Here is a 23,266-nt window from a genome sequence, read left to right as displayed (position 1 = left end):
GTGTGGTTATAAAAAAAATTCCAACCTTTGCACATCTCACAGAGCACTGTTTAATCAATCATCTGAAAATGGAAAGAGTATGGCACAACTGCAAACCTACCAAGACATGGCCGTCCACCTAAACTGACAGGCCAGGCAAGGAGAGCATTAATAAGAGAAGCAGCCAAGAGGCCCATGGCAACTCTGGAGGAGCTGCAGAGATCCACAGCTCAGGTGGGAGAATCTGTCCACAGGACAGCTATTAGTCATGCACTCCACAAATCTAGCTGTTATGGAACAGTGGCAAGAAGAAAGCCATTGTTGAAAGAAAGCCATAAGAAGTTCAGTTTGCGAGAAGCCATGTGGGGGACACAGAAAACATGTGGAAGAAAGTGCTCTGGTCAGATGAGACCAACACTGAACTTTTTGGCCTAAAACCAAACACTATACGTGGCGGAAAACGAACACTACACATCACTCTGAACACACCATCCCCACCATGAAAAATGGTGGTGGCAGTATCATGTTGTGGGGATGCTTTTCTTCAGCAGGGACAGGGACGCTGGTCAGAGTTCATGGAAAGATGGATGGAGCCATATACATGGCAATCTTAGAAGAAAACCTGTAAGGCCTCTTTCACACGGACTGTCCATTCAGGTCCGCCTTTCAGTTTTTTAGGCGGACCTGAACGGACACTCCATAGACCTCTATGGAGTGTCGGATGTCAGCGGTGACATGTCCGCTGACATCCAACCCGCTCTGATCCAAAAAAGTGTGCCGGAGGAAGAACCTACTTTTTGAGCTATTTTGCAAAGAAGAATGGGCACAAATGTCATTCTCTAGATATGCAAAGCTGGTAGAGACATACCCAAAAGGACTTGCAGCTGTAATTGCAGCAAATTTCCATTTTCAGATGATTGATTAAACAGTGTTCTGTGAGATGTTCAAAGGTTGGGATTTTTTTTATAACCAAACACTGCTTTAAACTTCTCCACAACTTTATCCCTGACCTGTCTGGTGTGTTCCTTGGCCTTCATGATGTGGTTTGTTTGCTAAGGTTCTTTAACAAACCTCTGAGGGTTTCACAGAACAGCTGTATTTATACTGAGATTAAATTACACACAGGTGGACTCCATTTACTAATTAGGTGACTTCTGAAGACAATTGGTTACACTAGATTTTAGTTAGGTGTATTAAAGTAAAGGGGGTGAATACAAATGCACGCCACACTTTTCACATATATTTATTTGTAAAAAAATTTGAAAACAATTTATCCACTTCACAATTTTGTGCCACTTTGTGTTGGTCTATCACATAAAATCCCAATAAAATAAATTTGCTTTTGATTGTAACAAATTGTGGGAAATTTCAAGAGGTATGAATACTTTTCCAAGGCACTGTATGTTGCGTACAGTAACCAAGATTTTCCTGTGACTTCTATGCAACGCCTTAGTTGAAACCACTTTGGGGATTATCTCCACTCCCATATACTCTCTCTGGCTGTCTGCTTCAAGGACAATGAAAGGGCCTCATTGCTTCCAATGTAGCTTGACTGATGCTCGTAGACAGGTTACCTCACCAGGCTGTAACACTTTCTCACACCTGTCCAGGCGCCAGATCTTTCCCACTCCTTCAGCTGGGGCCTTCTGTTCTTGCACCAACTGCTGGTAGGCTTGTCTCAGCATGGGGTTTACACTCGTAGTCGAGGTGCTAGGCTACAAAATAAGAGGTGTCAACAGTTGTTGGACAAGATCCGTATTGGTCCCTATGATCAGGGGACTCTTGCTGGCCCCTGGTGGGCGAGGACAGACCACTGCCAATGTGTCAAAAGTCTCTGCTTTCCCAGCCATGGAGCGATCGAAGGTCAGCTCGACTGGTAGATGGCCATCATAGGGGAAGTTCTGAGTCCCAATGCCCCATATCTCTAGCTCTTCCAACTTCTCCAATGGCAGGTGCTTGAGTTGCCTGTCACGGAAGTCGATGTAGAGGAGGGTCACATGAGCTCCAGTATCCAGGAGGGCCTTGGTGAAGATTCCCTCCACTTGGATGGAGACAACCGGGGAAGGTCCCACTAGCTTGTTAGGAATCTTGGAGGAAGTGGAGGCCTTGGCCTGTTCAGTGGCCTGTATCTGTGCTTCTTTCTTGTGGAAATTCTGATCTGGCCTAAGTCTCCCTTGAGTTCTGGGGGTTTGGTGTGCACTGACTCTCCGACGGCAGGCAGCATGTATCAAAGGCAAAGGGGACACTGGAAGCCCTCTGCAAGAGTTTGGACTTCCGCTGCGGTCTCTTTGCGTCGTTGGTTTTTCTGGAGCTAGCTAATGTAGCTGGGCACGTGGTTGGTTCCTTCACCGGGGGCCCTCTGGAGTTTCCTGCCTGCTGCTGGCACTGTGCTTCAGGCTTCACTGGACTCTGACACACCCATCGATAATGTCCCATGCCTCCACAGTTGAAGCAGATTCCTTGATTTGCTGGCCTCAGTCTGGGAAATCGTAGAGCTTGATGACTTCTTGGACTCTGAAACTTCCTCACTGGGTAGAGCAGTGGGCTTGGCGGTCAACAGGGCCATCATCTCTATCAGCTGCAACACCTGAGTCTTAAGAAGCTCGACCTCGGGGTCACCATCAGCTGCACTGGTCACTCTAACCCCGACAACATATTCCAGCCTCTGAATCTTCTTTTTGTTTTCCAGCATGGCCTCCTCTTCCCGAAAGGCCCAACTGGCCACCTCGTAACCGGAATGGCCCACGCCCTCAGGAATGCCTGGAGATGTGCCCAGGATCCCTCTCAGATAGGATATCCTTCACCATCTGACTCCTGGAGCTGTGGCAGGATCAGCACACTGACTTCTGAGGCTGTGGCAGGATCAAGACACCAACCTCTGGAGCTGTGGCAGGATCAGCAGATAGTCCCCATTCTATCTTCCGTTAGACCTGCTTCTCTTGTATGCCCTGACAACATACTTTACTAAGAAGAGAAACCTCTACATATCTGAAGAGGCTAAAGGAGAAAGTAAAAAGCCCCATGAGGGAAAGAATTCGTAAAAAAAAAAAAAAAAAAACAGAGAGAGAGAGAAGAAGAGTAAAAAAACAAAAACAAACAAAAAACAAAACAAAAAAAACACTGATAGGGGAGGGGGAGTCGGAGTTGGAGGGGAAATGTACCGAGAAAAAGGCGAGTTCACTATACCATCATCCAGGGAAGTGAGGGCACCCCCAAGGCCCCCCACTCCTCTCTTTTTCAAATACTCTTAGGAGCAAAGAGGGAACTCCCTTCCTCAGAGAATTTAAATGTATTCCATTGGCCCCAAGTTTCTAAATATGTCTCCTTTCGATTTTGAGCCGATAATAACAATTCTTCCATCCTATTAACCTCTTCAATTCGTGTGACCCATGTAAGAATTGTGGGAGGGCTCGTATCTCTCCACTGCCGTACGATACATGACCTAGCAGCGTTAATAAGATGGCGCAAAATTAATTTACTATATATTTTCCCCGGTATGTTTGAGACATGTAACAAAAATAGGGCTGGATCTTCTGGGAGGTTATACTCAGTAAATTTCTGTGCTATCTGCTGTATCTCCCTCCAGAAGTACTCCAGTTTTGGGCAGGACCAAAAAACGTGGAGTAGAGTCCCTCTTTTTTGCCCTGACACCTCCAACATTTGTCCGGGATCTCCGGAAAGAATTTATTAAGTAATGAGGGTGTACGGTACCATCTTGTCATTATTTTAAAATTAGTTTCTTGGATTCTTGTGGATATTGAAGATTTCAACGCAAGATTTACTATCTGCCTATGTTGTGCCTGGGTGAACGTCCTGTCTAATGTTATTTCCCACTTCCTTATATATGGAGGGACATAATCCTCTTGGGGGGCAACCAGTAGTGCATACATTTGCGATATTAAGTGAGAGCAAGGCCCCGTCCCCTCGCATAGTTCTAAGGGTGCCAATGTTCGTTGAAATCTGTCCGGAGGTGGGAGAGTGTTAAGGAAATGTCGCAACTGAGTCCCACTCCAGAAATCAAGACAGAAACGGTCGTTGGATGATGTTAGTTCAGATAATGAGGGCCATGTCCCACTCTCTATTTGTATAAAATGCGAGGCCTGAAAACACTGTGAGCCTGAAAGTTTCCTGAAGGGTCCCTCCTGTAGTCCCGGATGGAAACGAGGATTCCCTACAATAGGGTATAGGGGGGAGTTGACAGATGATAATAAAGTGGTGGAACATATTCGAGAGCAAATACGCAGTTTAGGGCCCAAGGTTGGGTGCTTTTTGAGAGCTGAACTCAGGTCTCCAAAGCACAAAACTGCACGATGCAATGGGACCTCACACTGTGATTGCTCGATCTTTGGCCATATTTTGAAGCTGGCATGCCTACACCAGTCTACTAGTCCCGCCATATGAGACGCCTGATAATATTTCTGCATATCTGGTACCGCTACCCCCCATATTGTTTAGGCATTGTCATTAAACGGCGTTGAATTCTGGGCCTTTTATGGGCCCAAATGAATTCAGTTATCATCTTATTAGTCTGTTTAAAGAATTCTGGGTGTATATGAATGGGTAGAGTTTGAAAGAGATAGGAAAATTTAGGCAATACTGACATTTTTATTATGTTACATCTACCGAACCAAGAGAAAAGGCCCTGATGCCATTTAGAAAGTATGACTTTCACTTTACTCAGTAGAGGTGGAAAATTCAGCTCAAAGGTTTGGTCCAATTAAGGTGGAATCAACGTGCCCAGGTATTTGATGCCCATATAGGTCCATCTAAAGTTAAGTTATTTTTAAAGCGTTAATTTGAGTTGTCATCATAGATATACCCATTGCCTCTGACTTGGACATATTAATTTTTAAATTGGACAGTGCACCATATTGGTCCAATTCTCTTAGTAGGTTCGGCATAGATATAACAGGTTTAGTAAGGCAGAAGAAAAGATCATCTGCATATGCGGATACTTTATGATGTAAATCTCCGGTTATTAACCCCCTAATATCCGGGTTTTGCCTGACCTTACAAAGAAATGGCTAAGGTGATAGCAAAAAGGGGTGGTGATAAAGGGCACCCTTGGCGGGTGCGGTTAGAGATAGAGAAAGGTTCATATAGAACTCCATTCGCTTTTATTTGTGCCTCCGGCCTTGTGAATATGCTCGAGATCCACCCTACCATCCTCTCCCCTACACCCACATACCGTAGGACTGAAAACATAAAAGACCAATTGACCCGATCGAATGCCTTTTCGGCATCCATTCCCAGGAACACAGTGGATGTTTTAGAATGACCGACTAAGTGAACTAGATTCAAAATTTTAATGGTATTATCACAGGCCTCCCACGTTGGAATAAAGCCTACCTGGTCTGGGTATACTAATGCAGTCAAATGTGGTTGTATTACGTGTAACTAATATTTTTGTAAATAACATAAGATCCACATTCAGTACTGAAATGGGGCGATAGCTGCCACATATTGATGGGTCCTTATCCTCCTTCGGAATAACGGTGATATGTGCTTTCAGGGTTTCCGGAGTAAATCCTGTCCCGTGTCCCATTGCATTAAATGTTTGTACCATCTGCTTACCCAACTGAGGGAAAAAAAGTCTGGTAGTATTTATGTGTAAAGCCATCCGGACCCGGAGCTTTCCGGGTTTGGATGTCCTGATGGCCTCTTGCAATTCCTGTAAGGTAATAGCGACATCCAACTCTTCTCGAATCTGTTCTGTCAATTGAGAAATACCTGAAGAGTAAATATATTCCTTCATGATATTTTGAGGTTGTGATCTGGTAGGCAAATTACGGTATATAAGGATTGTTAAAATCTACCGAAGGTCGAGACAATCTGGGAGGGAAGGTGTACCTTTCTACCTTCGGGGTCCACTAAGTGGGGGACATAGGATTGCGTCCTCTGATCCTGTAAAGCTCTAGCCAGTGAACGTCCGCATTTGTCTCCTGTTTCATAATAATATTTCCGGCATCTCTGAAGTGCTGCCTTAGTTCTATGTTGGAGTAACTCTATCACTTGTCTACGCAATTTAAGGAGTTCTGTCTCCCCCGTACACCTCATGTTGGGTCTCTAACAACTGTATATCTGTCAGTAATTGGGTCAATTGGGCCTCCCTTTCCTTTTTTATTCTGGAACCATGCTTAATGAGTACCCCTCTTATTACCGTTTTGTGCGCTTCCCAGATTATCCCTGCATCTGTCTCCTCTACAGTATTATATTGAAAATAATACTGCAATTCCTTAATAACTTCCTCTACCACCATCCTATCTTCCATCAAACTCTCATTCAATCGTCACTGTCTCCTTTTGTCAGAGGAATACTCATTCATAGTTAATGTCAGTGAGACCGGGGGGCGTGGTCTGACCATGTAGCACTCCCTATAGCCACCTCTTTAACCGCCGTTAACATACTCTGTGGAGTGAAAAATAAGTCGATCCTAGAATATACTTTGTGGCACTGAACAAAAGGTGTAGTCTCTTTCGTCGGGGTGATACGCTCTCCATGCGTCAGTAAGTTGGGAATTATGCAATATTTGCAAGACTCGTTTATGTAGACCTGTAACTACCGAAGAGCTTCCCCCTGATCCCCCTGTACCCATCTTCGGGTCTAGGGGAAGATAAAATAGCCCCCCCCAAAATAAGTTTACAGTCAGTAAATTTCATCAGCTTGTTAATAGTAGCGCAGATAAATTGATCTTGATTATTATTGGGGCCATATATCGTGGCCAGAGTCACTTTTATGCCACCCATCGTCTTTTTGAGGAACAGAAATCTGCCCTCTATTTTTTGTCTATTAATGTCCAGGGAATTCGTCTTGAAACCGATATAGAAACCTCTCTTGATTTAGCTGCCCTATTAAATGCATGATATGCACAGGGGTAGAAGTTGTTCTTAAGAATTGGTACCTTACCCTCTCTCCCTATATTTGACTTTTTAACCACTTGAGCCCTAGAAGATTTGGCTGCTCAATGACCAGGCCATTTTTTGCGTTGCTTTACCTGACAATTGCACGGTTGGGCGACGCTGTACTCAAACAAAATTGACGTCCTTTTTTTCCCACAAATAGAGCTTTCTTTTGGTGAAATTTTATCACCTCTGCGAGCGAAAATTTTGAAAACATTATCTTTTACTTTTTGCTATAATAAATATCCCACATATTTTATCAAAAAAACTATTTTTTTCCTCAGTTTAGGCCCATATGTATTCTTCATATCTTTCATGAAAAAAAATCGCAATGAGCGTAGATTGATTGGTTTGCGCAAAAGTTGTAGCGACTACAAAATAGGGGATAGATTTATGACATTTTAATTATAATTTTTTTTTTTTACTAGTAATGGTGGCGATCTGCGATTTTTATTGGGACGGGATATTCCGGTTGACAAATTGACACTTTTAACACATTTTTGGGACCATTGACAATTATACAGCCATCCGTGCTATAAAAATGTACTGATTACTGTATAAATGTCACTGGCAGGGAAGGGGTTAACATTAGGGGGTGACCAAGGGGTTAATGTGAAAACTTCAGCTATTAATTTAGGCAACAGAACAATCCTTTCCTTGGATGCAGCCAAGGCTTTTATTATTAACCACTTCAATACCAGGCACTTAGACACCTTCCTGCCCAGGCCAATTTTCAGCTTTCAGCGCTGTCGCAATTTGAATGACAATTGCGCGGTCATGCTACACTGTACTCAAATAATTTTTTTATAATTTTGTTCCCACAAATAGAGCTTTCTTTTGGTGGTATTTGATCACCTCTGCGGTTTTTATTTTTTGCGCAACAAATAAAAAAAGACAGAAAATTTTGAAAAAAAAGTTTTTCTTTGTTTCTGTTAAAAATTTTTGTAAATAAGTACGTTTTCTTCTTCAATGACGGGCACTGATATGGCTGCACTGACGGGCACTCACACAGCAGCACTGATGGGCACCGATGAGGTGGCACCAATGATGGGCACTGATAGGCGGCACTGATGGGCACTGATAGGTGGCACTGGTATGCGGCACCGATGGGCACTCATAGGTGGCACCGATGAGCACCCATAGGTGACACCGATGGGCACTCGTAGGTTGCATTGATGGGTACTTATGGGTGGCACTGATGGGTACTTATGGGTGGCACTGATGGGTGGCACAGATGGGCACTGATGGGCACTGATAGGTGGGCACAGATGGGCACTGACAGGTGGCACCGATGGACACTGATGGGTGGCAATGATGACACCGGTGGCACTGATGCCCCTAAGGGTGGCATTGCTGGGCATCACTGCAATGTAATGGCGCCAATCAGTGCCCATTTGTGGGCACTGTTTGGGCACTGACTGGGCACATTGGGCACATGTGGATGGCCATGGGGTACATACCTGGCCATCCACATGTTGCCCGCTTCCCTGGTGGTCCAGTGTGGTCATCTGAGGGGGGCTGCGCTGATAAACAATCAGCGCAGACCCCTCCTGCCAGGAGAGCCGCCGATCAGCTCCCCTCTACTCGCGTCTGTCAGACGCGAGTGAGGAAAAGCCGATCAATGGCTCTTCCTATTGACATCGTGATCAGCCGTGGAGCTGTGTGTCAGACTAATACAGCGCTCCACCGATTGCCGCAATGCGCGCCCTGGCATGTTATCCTGCTGGACGACATATGACGCCCAGTCAGGCTAACAGGACCATCGCCCGGTCGTCAATCCGCTATAGGCCGGGCGGGAATTGGTTAAAGAAAGGACACTCTTATGAGGGAAGACAAAAATAGCTGCACACCCCAAATGAAATTGGCAAATGAGAGGATCATCCCCCATGAGGGGTTTTTTAGCAGCAAACAATGATTAAAAAGTATACTGAGAAGATAACGTGATAGATATTTTTTATTTTAACAAAGTATCAAAAAATGTTGCTCTGGACATAAGTAGTCACAACATGAGCTGTGGTACACAAATAATAAATAGTAAAAACAACGCCAATGGCATGACAGTATACAATGATAATACACGGTGATCATACACCATGAAAAACAGTGGTACATGAGTCTTGTATATGAGATCCTGACGCGTTTCAACCCCAACGGGTCTTCTTGAGAGGATATATGTAAACTGTAAAGATGTTGACATATATTAAGATTCTTAGTTAGGAGGTGGGAAGAAAAAACACTAAATAAGTATTTTCATATATATTTACCGGTCACATTGTATTAAGCCATATTAGGTAGCCTCTGTATGAAAAAAAACTCCCCTTTGCTTGATCCCAGCATCTCCCAACAGTTGGCCCAGTCAGCAAGGGAGCCAGCCGCCTATGCGTGCCTTACGAGGAGTCACACTACAGGTAGTCCCAAAAGTTCAGGGAGGCAGCGGAGAGGGATGAGCAGTGCCTGTAGTGAAAGTATTGTATATAATAAGTGGACAACTCAGGAGGATAATTGGGGAATTTCCATATGTATTTATGTATTGTTGTATTTATACATATGCACTATATTAGAGGTCGACCGATATATCGGCCGATATTTGGCATTTTTTAATTAATCGGCATCGGCTGATTGTGCTAATTAAAAAAGGCAGATTACAACTTCTGTAATAGAAATCAATGCAAGTTGCCTGAAGTCTTCCGTGAAGCGACTTGTTTGTCCTCTCTGGGCAGCCTGCAAAGTCTGATAAAAGAACCAAGAAGAGATACAATGTTTCTACTTATCAATTAACTAAACTCAGTGTGTAGAAGCTCTCAGTTTAACCATTTAAAGACTAAATCTTTTCTGACACTTGTTGCTTACAAGTAAAAATCCTGTATTTTCTGCTAGAAAATCACTTAGAACCCCCAAAAATTATATATATTTTTTATAGCAGCAACCCTAGGGAATAAAATAGCGGTTGTTGCAATATTTTATGTCACACGGTATTTGCGCAGCGGTCTTTCAAATGCAATTTTTTTGGAAAAAATACACTAATGAATTAAAAAAAAAAACAAAAACAGTAAAGTTAGCCCATTTTTTTTCGTCCAAAATTTTTGATTACCTGTTTTTGTGTATTTAATATTTAAGATATAGTTTTTTTTTCTTCTAAATTATACATACAAGTAAACTCAGTGGAGGTTTGTTTTGTTTAACCCTTTCATGACTAAGCCTATTTTTGAAATTTGGTGTTTACAAGTTAAAATCCGTATTTTTTGCTAGAAAATTACTTAGAGTTCCCAAACATTATATATATTTTTTTAGCAGAGAATCTAGAGAATAAAATGGCGATTGTTGCAATATTTTTTATCACACGGTATTTGTGCAGCGGTGTTTTAAACGCAAATTTTTGGAAAAGGGACACTTTCATGAATTTTAAAAAATCCAAACAGTAAAGTTACCCCAATTTTTTTGTATAATGTGAAAGATGATGTTACGCCGAATAAATAGATACCAAACATGTCACCCTTTATAATTGCATGCACTCGTGGAATGGCGACAAACTACGGTACCTATGAATTTCTATAGGCGACGTTTTAAAATTTTTTTACAGTTACCAGGTTTGAGTTACAGAGGAGGTCTATGGCGAGAATTATTGCTCTCGCTCTGACGATCGCGGCGATACCTCACATGTGTGGTTTGAACACCGTTTACATATGCGGGCGCGACTTCCGTATGCGTTTTCTTCGCTGCACGAGCTCGCGGGGACAGGGGCACTTTAAAAAAAAAAATTTTTTTTAAATTTATTTTATTTATTTTTTTACTTTATAAATTGTGTTTTAAAAAATTTTTTTTTTTTTTTTTACTTTTATTGCTGTCACAAGGAATGTAAACATCCCTTGTGACAGTAATAGGCGGTGACAGGTACTCTTTATGGAGGGATGGGGGGTCTAAAAGACCCCCCATCCCTCCTTTACACTTCAAAGTATTCAGATCGCCGAAAACTGCGATTCTGAATACTGTGTACTTTTTTAAATTCGGCGCCATTGGCAGCCGAGTAAACGGGAAGTGACGTCATGACGTCGCTTCCGCGTTTACAACAAGAAGGCTGGAACGAAGCCGCTCACAGCTTCGTTCCAGCCCGCCCCCAGCTGCCGAAGGTACCCGATTGGACACCGGGCCTCCCGATCGCACGGGAGGCCCGGTAACAGCGGCGGGAGGGGGAGGATGTTCCCTCCCGCTCCTCTGGTATAACAACCGAGCGGCTTTTAGCCGCATCGTTGTTATACACAGGTAGCCGATCGCCCGCTGTAAACAACGGTACCGGGATGATACCTGCAGCTGCGGGCATCATCCCGGTATAACCCCGGAAAGCCGAGTACGCATATCTGCGTACGGTCGGCGGGAAGGGGTTTTAATAAATGTTTAAATGTAAGAAATTTTCTGTATCACTTTTTAATTAAGGCTGCTTTCACACTGGAGCTGGCAGGCGTCGACGGTAAAACGCTGCTAGTTTTAGCGGTGCTTTACCATCATTTTAGCGGCGCTATTCGGCTGCTAGCGGGCGATGACGTTTGCCCGTGAAGCGCCGCTGCCGAATCACTTTGCAGGCGCTTCGGCAGGGGTGCGCATTCATTTCAATGGGCAGGAGTGGTGGAGGAGCGGTATACACCGCTCTAAACATGCTGCTTGCAGGATTTTTTTTTTTAACATCCTGTCAGCGCATCGCCTCGGTGTTAAAGCACTCGGGTTTTCACACTGAGACTGCAGGGGAGCTGATTGCAGGCATTTTACAGGCGCTATTTTTAGCCCAAAAGCGCCTGAAAAATGCTCCAGTGTTAAAAAGGGTCTAACTGTTAGATGTTATGAGATGAAGGGAAAAAAAAAAAATCGGTCTAACATATGGGCCCCAAAAAAATCGGCATCATATATCGGCCATCGGCCGCCACGATTTCTAAATATCGGCCAGAGAAAAACCCATATCGGTCGACCTCTACACTATGTATATGTTTGATATCAAATATTGCAGCTGGATGGTCTGAATGAAAAAAGGAAAGAAAAGAAAGAAACCCAGGTGAGGAAAAAACTGGTGAGGAAGGGGAGGGGTAAAAAAAGGGGGGGGGGGAGGAAAGGGAAGCTTGTGATATGAAAGTGAGGGAAGAAGGGAGAAAGGCAGGGAAGGAAAGAAAAAGAGAGAACATAGACCAGATCCAGTTGTAAAAACTTGAATGTGGGGATGTGACAAATGTGAAAAAACTATATATAATTGTATAATTATATGACGGTGCCAAGTGAAGATAAAAAAGGTGAAAAAGTGAAAGGAGAAGTGAGAAGCCAAGCCGTGACCAACCATGCCACCAAGAAACGATCAAACCATATACGGATATAAACACCCAGAAAACGTGCAAGTCAAGAAAAATGAGTGAATACTATAGGTAAGCTACAGTGAATTTACCTTGGCTGGTGTAGAAGCAATAGTTCCAACTGAAGGAAAAGGACACCTGTAGGTGTTCCACCTTAATGTGTGCACGGCGTGGGACAATCTACAACGTCAAAAATCGTATCAGTGAGTAAATTGTCCATAATGTTAAAATATGAACAAACAACCATGGTGTGAACCGCACACCATGGGGTTTAGTGGAATTGTATAAACGATCTTACCGGTCCTCAATTAGCACTGCAGGCATGTGAGCGTCCCATAGAGCATTGGGGATAAAACTGAAATCCCCATAATACTCAGTCTCGTTATATGAGTAAACATCTCCTAAATTAATTTACCTCATAACATGCAGGTGCTTTAATCCACTCCTCCATTGTTCCTCCCTGATAGGGATAGTGGCGCCTGCTGTCACTCCATGTGTGATTCCCCCGGCGTTCCGGAAGAAGGGAATCCCGGCTCCACTGGTGTTTCCGCCACAATTGCGTGAGTGCCGTGACGTCACGCGCGAAGTTTCACACACGCAGGCATGGCCACGGCGTCCGGAAATGATCCTCCCTGATAGGGATAGTGGCGCCTGGCGTCACTCAATGTGTGATTCCCCCGGCGTTTTGGAAGAAGGGAATCCCGGCTCTACCGGCGTTTCCGCTGCAATTGCGTGAGCGCCGTGACGTCGCGCGCGGGCATGGCCACGGTGTCCGGGAACGATCCGGAATGCCGCTGGCAGGGGGAGATTGCACTCCAGGTGGTGCTGCCACCTGGTGGGTGCTTAGGGAGGCACAGGGCCCTTGTGCCTCCCCACCCTGCCAGGAAGTCATCGCCCTCGCTGAACCGGAGATAGATAGTCAACCTAAGAGGGAAAAAGAAGACGAGAAAAGAGGCCAACGGCCAAAAATACATGGCACACCGATATTAATACATATTGTAAACACCCTACCAATGGCAAATATACATAAATGCAGATGCAATGATCATAAATAAATAAACATAATAGTAGAAAAATCTTTTGTGAGCTATTAGAGTGCAAAGCAGGGTCTGCATATAGATAACAATAATTAGTTGTTACCAATGATGTTCCAAATAAATTCATCTTGATAGTATGACAGATAAAGTGGAACTGCATACATAGGTGTCGTCCCACTTATCCAATTGGAGAAAACATTTAAAAACGTTGCAGGAACCGATGAATTGAGATGTTTGGTAAGGAGCCTGTCCCGGATTAATCTCCAAGGGATCCCCTGACCAACATGTCCATCATTAATTAATTGCACAGTGTGGTGGAATAGAATAAATAAACGGGGGCGTATATATTAACAGAAAAGTACAAAAGGTAAAAAAAGGTTCATTGATGGTAAATACCCTAGTTGTATAAATTCAAATGGCATATCTATCCCTAGATGGTAATTCCCAACCCTGGGAATAATCAGGTATAGGGTACCATGATCAATGTGTTTTACCTGAGGAGAATCCTCGTAAAAAGGGAGCAAACGAAATAGATTAGTTGAGGCCAGGAGGTGACGTGGCCTGTAACTGAAATATCCATTTCTGTTCTTTTTGTAATAGAACCTTGTTCCAGTCGCCTCCTCTATTTAGAATATTCATCCTGTAAAGAGCTGTAAACGTTACTTTAGGTACTGTGTAGTCGTGTGCGGAAACAGCATGTCTCCCCACAGTAAGGTATGGGTTGCCTATTTGCATGCTGTACATATCTTTGGATATACGTCTCTAAAATTCCTACTTCGTTTTTCCTATATAATAGGCGCCACATTCGCATTCCATGAAATATACCACACCTCGAGTCTGGCAATTCACAAAGTGTGTGGGCTTGAATGTTTCTCCATTAGGAAGATGAAAAATCTTTTCTTTTCTTATTAGTGGCCAGTAAGAGCAATGCCCACATGGAAATGAGCCAACTATGGAGCAATGTTTTAATCTTTTAAATTCGTTTTTATACTCACTTTGGACAAGTCTGTCCTTTTATTGAGGTAGCTCGCTTATAAGTTATGGCCGGTTGGTTGGAAACAAGATGCCTAAGTTTGGGGTCATCGGTTAAGATGTTCCAATGTCGCTGTAAAATATTTTTAATGGCCACATGTTGGCGTGAGTAACGCATCACAATGCGAGTGGGGTTAGAATCAGAGCTCTTAGGAGATTTGGGTTTAGACAACAAATTGAACTTATTGAATTTTTCAATTTGATCAACATCAACGATCGGAATTTGAAATTCACTATGACCTACAATCAAGACAGTGTCACATTTTTGGACGTTTTGATCTCGACCACATCTGAAGGGAAGTTATCCAGTACCCTGTTCCGCAAGGGTACCGCTGGCAATACGGTACTTCAGATTCCATCCTGTACCTCTTAAGAATTCCATCCCCTATGGGCAGTATCTGCGACTCCGTCGCAACTGCTCCAATGATAGCCTGTTCATTAAGGAGGCTTAAAACCTCCAAAATCGTCTTCTAGCATGTGGATACAGTCGATCATGCCTCAAGAAGGCATACAATCAAACTATAAGACAATCTCGATCCAATTTGTTGTCTAAACCCAAATCTCCTAAGAGCTCTGATTCTAACCCCACTCGCATGGTGATGCGTTACTCACGCCAACATGTGGCCATTAAAAATATTTTACAGCAACATTGGAACATCTTAACTGATGACCCCAAACTTAGGCATCTTGTTTCCAACCAACCGGCCATAACTTATAAGCGAGCTACCTCAAAGGACAGACTTGTCCAAAGTGAGTATAAAAACGAATATAAAAGATTAAAACATTGCTCCATAGTTGGCTCATTTCCATGTGGGCATTGCTCTTACTGCCCACTAATAAGAAAAGAAAAGATTTTTCATCTTCCCAATGGAGAAACATTTTAAGCCCACACACTTCGTGAATTGCCAGACTCAAGGTGTGGTATATTTCATGGCGTGCGAATGTGGCGCCTATTATATAGGAAAAACGAAATAGGAATTTTAGAGACATATATCTAAAGATATGTACAGCATGCAAATAGGCAACCCATACCTTCCTGTGGGGAGACATGCTGTTTCCGCACGCGACTACACAGTACCTAAAGTAACATTTACAGCTCTTTACAGGATGAATATTCTAAATAGAGGAGGCGACTGGAACAAGGTTCTATTAAAAAAAGAACAGAAATGGATATTTCAGTTACAGGCCACGTCACCTCCTGGCCTCAACTAATCTATTTAGTTTGCTCCCTTTTTACAAGGATTCTCCTCAGGTAAAACACATTGATCATGGTACCCTATACCCGAATATTCCCAGGGTTGGGAATTACCATCTTGGGATAGATATGCCATTTGAATTTATACAACTAGGGTATTTTCCATCAATTAACCTTTTTTTGCCTTTTGTACCTTTCTGTTAATATATACGCCCCCGTTTATTTATTCTATTCCACCACACTGTGCGATTAATTAATGATGGACATGTTGGTCAGGGGATCCCTTGGAGATTAATCCGGGACAGGCTCCTTACCCAACATGTCAATTCATCTGTTCCTGCGACATTTTTAAATGTTTTCTCCAATTTGATAAGTGGGACGACACCTATGTATGCGGTTCCACTTTATCTGTCATGCTATCAAGATGAATTTATTTGTGACATCATTGGTAGCAACTAATTATTTGTATCTATATGCGGACCCTGCTTTGCACTCTAATAGCTCACAGTTTAAAAAGATTTTGCTACTATTACATTTATTTATGTTCATTACATCTGCATTTATGTATATTTGCCATTGGTAGGGTGTTTACAATATGTATTAATATCGGTGTGCCATGTATTTTTGGCCGTTGGCCTCTTTTCTCGTCTTCTTTTTCCCTCTTAGATTGACTATTCATCCCTGGTTTTCCAGTTCAGCGAGGGCCATGACTTTGCCATAGCGTGTCTTCCTGGCAGGGTGGGGAGGCACAAGGGCCCTGTGCCTGCCTAAGCACCCACCAGGTGGCAGCACCACCTGGAGTGCAATCTCCGCCTGCCAGCGGCATTCCGGATCATTTCCGGACGCCGTGGCCATGCCCGCGTGTGCGAAACTTCCCGCGTGACGTCACGGCACTCACGCAATTGCGGCAGAAACACCAGTGGAGCCGGGATTCCCTTCTTCTGGAACGCCGGGGGAATCACACATGGAGTGACGCCAGGTGCCACTATCCCTATCAGGGAGGAACAATGGAGGAGTGGATTAAAGCACCTGCATGTTATTGAGGTAAATTAGTTTAGGAGATGTTTACTCATATAAGGTGACTGAGTATTATGGGGATTTCAGTTTTATCCCCAATGCTCTATGGGACGCTCACATGCCTGCAGTGCTAATTGAGGACCGGTAAGATCGTTTATACAATTCCACTAAACCCCATGGTGTGTGGTTCACACCATGGTTGTTTGTTCATATTTTAACATTATGGACAATTTACTCACTGATACGATTTTTGACGTTGTAAATTGTTCCACACCGTGCACACATTAAGGTGGAACACCTACGGGTGTCCTTTTCCTTCAGTTGGAACTATTGCTACACCAGCCAAGGTAAATTCACTGTAGCTCACCTATAGTATTCTTTCACTTTTCTTGACTTGCACGTTTTCTGGGTGTTTATATCCGTATATGGTTTCATAGTTTTTTGCTGGCATGGTTGGTCATGGCTTGGCTTCTCACTTCTCCTTTCACTTTTCACCTTTTTTATCATATAATTATACAATTATTTAATATATAGTTTTTTCACATTTGTCACATCCCCACATTCAAGTTATTGCAACTGGATCTGGTCTATGTTCTCTCTTTTTCTTTCCTTCCCTGCCTTTCTCCCTTCTTCCCTCACTTATATATCACAAGCTTCCCTTTCCTCCCTCCCCCCCTTTTTTTTTCCCCCTCCCCTTCCTCATCAGTTTTTTCCTCACCTGGTTTTCTTTCTTTTCTTTCCTTTTTTCCTTTCTGTTTCTATCATTCAGACCATCCAGCTGCAATATTTGATATCAAACATATATATAATGCATATGTATAAATACAACAATACATAATTATATATGGAAATTCCTCAATTATCCTCCTGAGTTGTCCCCTTATTATATACAATACTTTCACTACAGGCACTGCTCATCCCTCTCCACTGCCCCCCTGAAATTTTTGGGACTACCTGTAGTGTGACTCCTCGTAAGGCACGCATAGGCGGCTAGCTCCCTAGCTGATTGGGCCAACCGTTGGGAGACGCTGGGATCAAGCAAAGGGGAGTTTTTTTTTTCATACAGAGGCTACCTAATATGGCTTAATACAATGTGACCGGTAAATATATATGAAAATACTTATTTAGTGTTTTTCTTCCCACCTCCTAACTAAGAATCTTAATATATGTCAACATCTTTACAGTTTACATATATCCTCTGAAGAAGACCAATTGGGGTCGAAACACGTCAGGATCTCATATACAAGACTCATGTACCACTGTTTTTCATGGTGTATGATCACTGTGTATTATCATTGTATACTGTCATGCCATTGGCGTTGTTTTTACTATTTATTATTTGTGTACCACAGCTCATGTTGTGACTACTTATGGCCAGAGCAACATTTTTTGATACTTTGTTACAATAAAAAATATCTATCACGTTATCTTCTCAGGATACTTTTTAATCATTGTTTGGTGCTAAAAAACCCTCATGGGGGACAATCCTCTCATTTGAGGCTTTTATTATTGGTGTACATTTTTAGCAGTTAAAATATGGATAACATTAAAATCCTGTATAGGCTGCATTGCAGCATTTTTAAAAATTGACTTTTGTTGCGTTGAACGGGAGACGCTTTTGTATGTGTTCACCTAAGGAGAAACATAGGTTCCCAACCTTTTCATTATCTTTATGGAGTTTGCATGTTCTCCCTGCACTTGTGTGGGTTTCCTATACATACTCCAATTTCCTTCCACACTCCAGCGACATGTTGGTAGGTTAATTGGCTCCTGTCTTATTGGCCCTGGCATGATGTGTATGTACAATATATATGTAAAACACTGTGTAAATTACCATATAAATACCTGTAATAAAGTACGTATTACACACCCTCATTTCATTTTTTAGGATTGTTTTTATCCACTTCATGTCCAGACTCTTGAATGGCACCAGTACCATCAGCGTATCTGGATTGTTGTCCAACACGGGGTCAGAGAAAGCAGATTCTGGGTAAAAGAAGCGAAAAGTTGTCTTGCTGCCAACGTCTCCCTCAAATTTGTGGACAGGTGCATTGTTCAGCCTGTAGAGGATTGTAACAGAGATCAAAACATTATTATTATTATAATACAGGATTTATATAGCTCCAACAGTTTGCGCAGCGCTTTACAATATAAAGGGAGACAATACACCAACAGTACAATTCAAAACAAAGGGTTAGAGGAGCCCTGCTCCTGCGAGCTTACAATCTAAGAGGGAGGTTCTGGTGAAACAAAGGGTAGGGACTGGATATGACGCTGAGCATGTGCACTCAACTTCTTTGGTCGACCATGGCGAAGCCTGTTCTGAGTGGAACCTGTCCTGTTAAACCGCTGTATGGTCTTGGCCACAATGCTGCAGCTCAGTTTCAGGGTCTTGGCAAACTTCTTATAGCCTAGGCCATCTTTATGTAGAGCAACAATTCTTTTTTTTCAGATCCTCAGAGAGTTCTTTGCCATGAGGCATGAACTTCCAGTGACCAGTATGAGAGCGTGAAAGCGATAACACCAAATTTAACAAACCTTCTCCCCATTCACACCTGAGACCTTGTAACACTAACGAGTCACATGACACCGGGGAGGGAAAAGGGCTAATTGGGCCCAATTTGGACATTTTCACTTAGGGGTGTACTCGCTTTTGTTGCCAGCGGTTTAGACATTAATGGCTGTGTGTTGAGTTATTTTGAGGGGACAGCAAATTTACACGGTTATACAAGCTGTACACTCACTACTTTACATTGTAGCAAAGTGTCATTTCTTCAGTGTTGTCACATGAAAAGATATAATAAAATATTTACAAAAATGTGAGGGGTGTACACACTTTTGTGAGATACTGTATGTCAGTTAGTAAGTTAGTAATGTGAGAGGAGACTGAAAGTGAAGTGAGGAGTAGAGAGATAGATTTGTGTGTCGCCATGAGCGTTTATTAACAGACCAAGGGAGGAGGTGTAAATGCAGACGAGAAGGGGTCTGAGGACAGAACCTTGAGGTACCCCTACATAAAGAGGAAGTGGAAAGGAGGAAACAGAGTTATGCCGCGTACACACGGTCGGACTTTTCGTCTACAAAAGTCCGACAGCCTGTCCGACAGACTTCCGACGTACCTTCGGCGGACTTGCGGCAGACTTTCTAACGAACGGACTTGCCTACACACGACCACACAAAAGTCCGACGGATTCGTACGTGATGACGTACACCGGACTAAAATAAGGAAGTTCATAGCCAGTAGCCAATAGCTGCCCTAGCATGGGTTTTTGTCCGTCGGACTAGCACACAGACGAGCGGATTTCGGGGTCCGTCGTACTTACGACGTAAAGATTTGAAGCATGTTTCAAATCTAAAGTCCGTCGGATTTGAGGCTAAAAAAGTCAGTTGAAAGTCCGGAGAAGCCCACACACGATCGGATTACCAGCCAGCTTTAGTCCGTCAGCGTCCGTTGGACTTTTGTAGACGAAAAGTCCGACCGTGTGTACGCGGCATTATAGGTCACACTGAAGGAGCGCTGCGATAGGTAGGAGGTGAACCAGGAGAGAGCAGAGGATGTGAACCAGGAGAGAGCAGAGTCTTGAAGGCCAAGAGTGGAGTTTTTTGAGGAGGAGGGGATGGTCAACAGTATGAAAGTCTGCAGAGAGGTCGTGTAGTAGGAGTATAGAGTAGTGGCCATTGGTTTTAGCAGTTAGTAAGTCATTAGTGAGTTTCAGTAGGGCAGTTTCAGTGGAGTGTAGCAAACGAAAGCCAGATTGTAAGGGGTTAAGAAGGTTGTTGTCAGTGAGGTAGGAGTTAAGATGGTTGTAGACTAAGCATTCTAAAAGTATTGACACAAACAGGAGCAAGAAGATGGGCCTAAAGTTCAGGCAGGTGGGATCCAGTGAGGGCTTTTTAAGTATGGTGGTGATATAGAGAGGCTTTTTTTTAGAAGGGAAGGGAAGGTGCCAGTAGATAGGGAGAGATTGAAGATGTGAGTGAGGGAGCATATGATGGAAGAAGAGGGTGACCATAGTAGATGTGAGGGAACAGGATCCAGGGGACAGGTGGTAAGGCCGGCTTCTGAGAAAACTTTAGAGACCTCTTCAGAAGTAGCAAGGTCAAGAGAGGAGAGTGTTGAGAGTGTATTTGTACAGGGTATGTTAAGTGGGTTTAAGTGTCTGTGCAGTGAAGATGTCCACACAAATTGCATCAATCTTCTTTTTGAAGTGATTGGCAATCTCGTGAGCAGTGGGCGAGTTACTTGGTAGAGATGGTGGTGGAGAAAGTAAAGAGTTAAAAGTAGAGAAGAGACGACGAGGACTGGAGGACAGAGTATTAAAGGGTGACAAAGTCGGTTTGTGTGGCAGCATGGAGGGAGGAATTGTATTTTAAGAAGGCAGATTTATGTTGGGTGAATGCATGCTGGGAGTTGGTTGTATGCCACACTCGTTACAGTGCTCGACTATGCCTCCTAAGGTTTCTAGTGTAGTCGGTCTGCCAGGGTTGTAATGGTCAGGGCCTGACATTTTGTGTAGTGAGAGGAGCAAGAGAGTCCAGTGAGGATGAAAGTGAACTGTTGTAAACAGAGGTGGTCAGGTCAGGGCAAGACAGGGATGAGATTTTGTCAATGGGGGGTGAAGGTTTCTGCAGGTAATTGTTTTCTGCTGACAGGTGGTTGGAGACAAGCACATTGTGAAAGTGATGTGGTTGTGGTTAGAGAGAGGAAAGGGGGTGTTGGTGAGGTTTTAGGGGGTGCAAAGATGGGAGAAAACAAGGTTGAGGGTATTGCCATCACAGTGAGTGGAGGACTGTGTCCTTTGTGTAAGGTCAAAGGATGAGGTTAACCACTTGCCGACCGCCGCCTGTATATTTACGTTGACAGAATGGCACGGCTGCACAAATGGGTGTACCTGCACGTCCCTTTTGAATTTGCCGCCGTGCCATTGCGTGCGCAGCAGCGCGCACCCGCCGCAAGCTCTGTAAATTGGATCGCGGGTCCCGCAGACTCGATGTCCGCGGGGCTACCCACGATCGTCTCACGGAGAGGTTAAACGGGGAAATGCTAATGTTAACAAGCATATCCCCGTTCTGCCTAGTGACACTGTCACTGATCACAGCTCCCGTAATCGGGATCGGTGATCAGTGATGTGTCACGCGTAGCCCCTCCTCCCCACAGTTAGAACTCAGTTAGGACACACTTAACCCCTACACTGCCACCTAGTGGTTAACCCCTTCACTGCCAGTCAATATACGCTTATTGCGATTTTTTTTTTTTTTTTTTTTACCAAAAATATGTAGAAGAATACGTATCGGCCTAAACCGAGGAAAAATTTTTTTTAAAATACATTTTGGGGACTATTTATTATAGCAAAAAGTAAAAAATCATGTGTTTTGTTTTTTTTTAAATTGTTGCTCTTTTTTTGTTTATAGCACAAAAAATAAAAACCACAGAGATGAGAAAATACCACCAAAAGAAAGCTCTATTTCTGGAAAAAAAAGGACGTCAGTTTTGTTTGGGAGCCACGTCGCACAACCGCGCAATTGTCAGTTAAAGCGACACAGTGCCGAATTGCAAAAAGTGCTCTGGTCTTTGTCCAGCCAAATGGTCTGAGGCTGAAGTGGTTAAGTTGAAAAGTTGGGATGGAGCTGGGCTGATAACATTGGTAGGGATGTTGAAATCACCAAGGATAAAAGTAGGTATTGAGGAGGAGAGAAAATAGGGTAGCCAGGCAGAGAATTCATCAAGGAAGCGTGACACTGGTCCAGGAGGCCGATAGATCACTGCAATCCTTACAGAAATGGGAGAAAACAGACAAATATAATGTGTCTCAAAAAAAGAGAAGGATAGAGTGGGAGGGGTAGACAGGACTTGAAGGGTGCTCAGTGGGGTTGGAAGCAAACCAGCTCCGCCTCCTCTTTCAGTTTATGTTAGCCTTCTGGCCTTTTCTCAGCATACTTTTCTTAACTGTTCTGTAAATACAGATGAAGGCTGGTCTTTTACTGTAAGGAATAACTATAATGTGTTTTTCTAATTTGAAACAATTTAATCTGATGTTTTATATATATTTTCATTGATTTTTTTTAAAAAAAGACTTTGTTTTATAATTAACCATTTAATAAAGCACACATGACACACTGGTGTCACAGATTTTGGTTATACTAATGCTGGTGCACTGTATGAATTTGCTCAGTGGGTAACCATGTTTGCCCCCTCCCATTCTACATCCCTCAATAAAAAAAAAATTGAAGAAGCCAGTGAAAATGTTTTGTCAGCCAAACTGTGGCTGCATCCAATCAGATGCAGCTGTTGTCCAGGTATTTTGACAGCTGGCGATGCTGAATAGCATAGATAGAGGAGTCTGCTAGATCTTTGGTCATTCAGCCTGCAAGGCAGAATGAAAATATCTACAGTATATATGTCGGGCCAGCTTAAAAAGAGTGTGAAGCAGAAGCTGTTTAATTACAGACTCTGCTTCTTATTGAAATCATATTGAAGCCACTGTGCTAGGCTCTGTAAACAACAGGGACTAACAGTTCCAACAGAGGGGTAACTGCTTCTTCCCATGAGCAGATCCCCTGTTAAAGTGGAGTTCCACCCACTTTTACAACTCTTCAGCATCCCTCACTAAACTGTGCACTGTAAACAAATTGGATATTTTTAATTTTTTTTTTCTCAGCACTTACTGTATATCTGCTGTATTCATTTTTCACTTCCTCCTCCCTGGCCGTGGCCCATTGCATCATTTCCTGTTTGCAATGCCTTCTGGGAAGGGGCGGCAACTTCCTCTGACACTG

General features: G+C 43.3%; 1 protein-coding gene across 1 annotated transcript in view; it reads right to left on the bottom strand.

Annotated features, from left to right (window-relative positions):
- The window catches only part of LOC141111197 (CMP-N-acetylneuraminate-beta-galactosamide-alpha-2,3-sialyltransferase 4-like), a 154,363-nt gene that overhangs the window by 57,505 nt on the left and 73,592 nt on the right, over nucleotides 1-23,266 (bottom strand). Inside the window, exon 6 of the mRNA XM_073603281.1 lies at nucleotides 18,360-18,549. Coding sequence (XP_073459382.1) covers nucleotides 18,360-18,549 — 190 coding nt within the window. The remainder of the gene's footprint in view (nucleotides 1-18,359; nucleotides 18,550-23,266) is intronic.

Source organism: Aquarana catesbeiana, linkage group LG10, assembly GCF_042186555.1.
Source record: "Aquarana catesbeiana isolate 2022-GZ linkage group LG10, ASM4218655v1, whole genome shotgun sequence".
Taxonomy (NCBI): domain Eukaryota; kingdom Metazoa; phylum Chordata; class Amphibia; order Anura; family Ranidae; genus Aquarana; species Aquarana catesbeiana.
The sequence above is the reverse complement of the archived record's forward strand: the minus strand, read 5'-3'. Positions and strand labels throughout refer to the sequence as shown.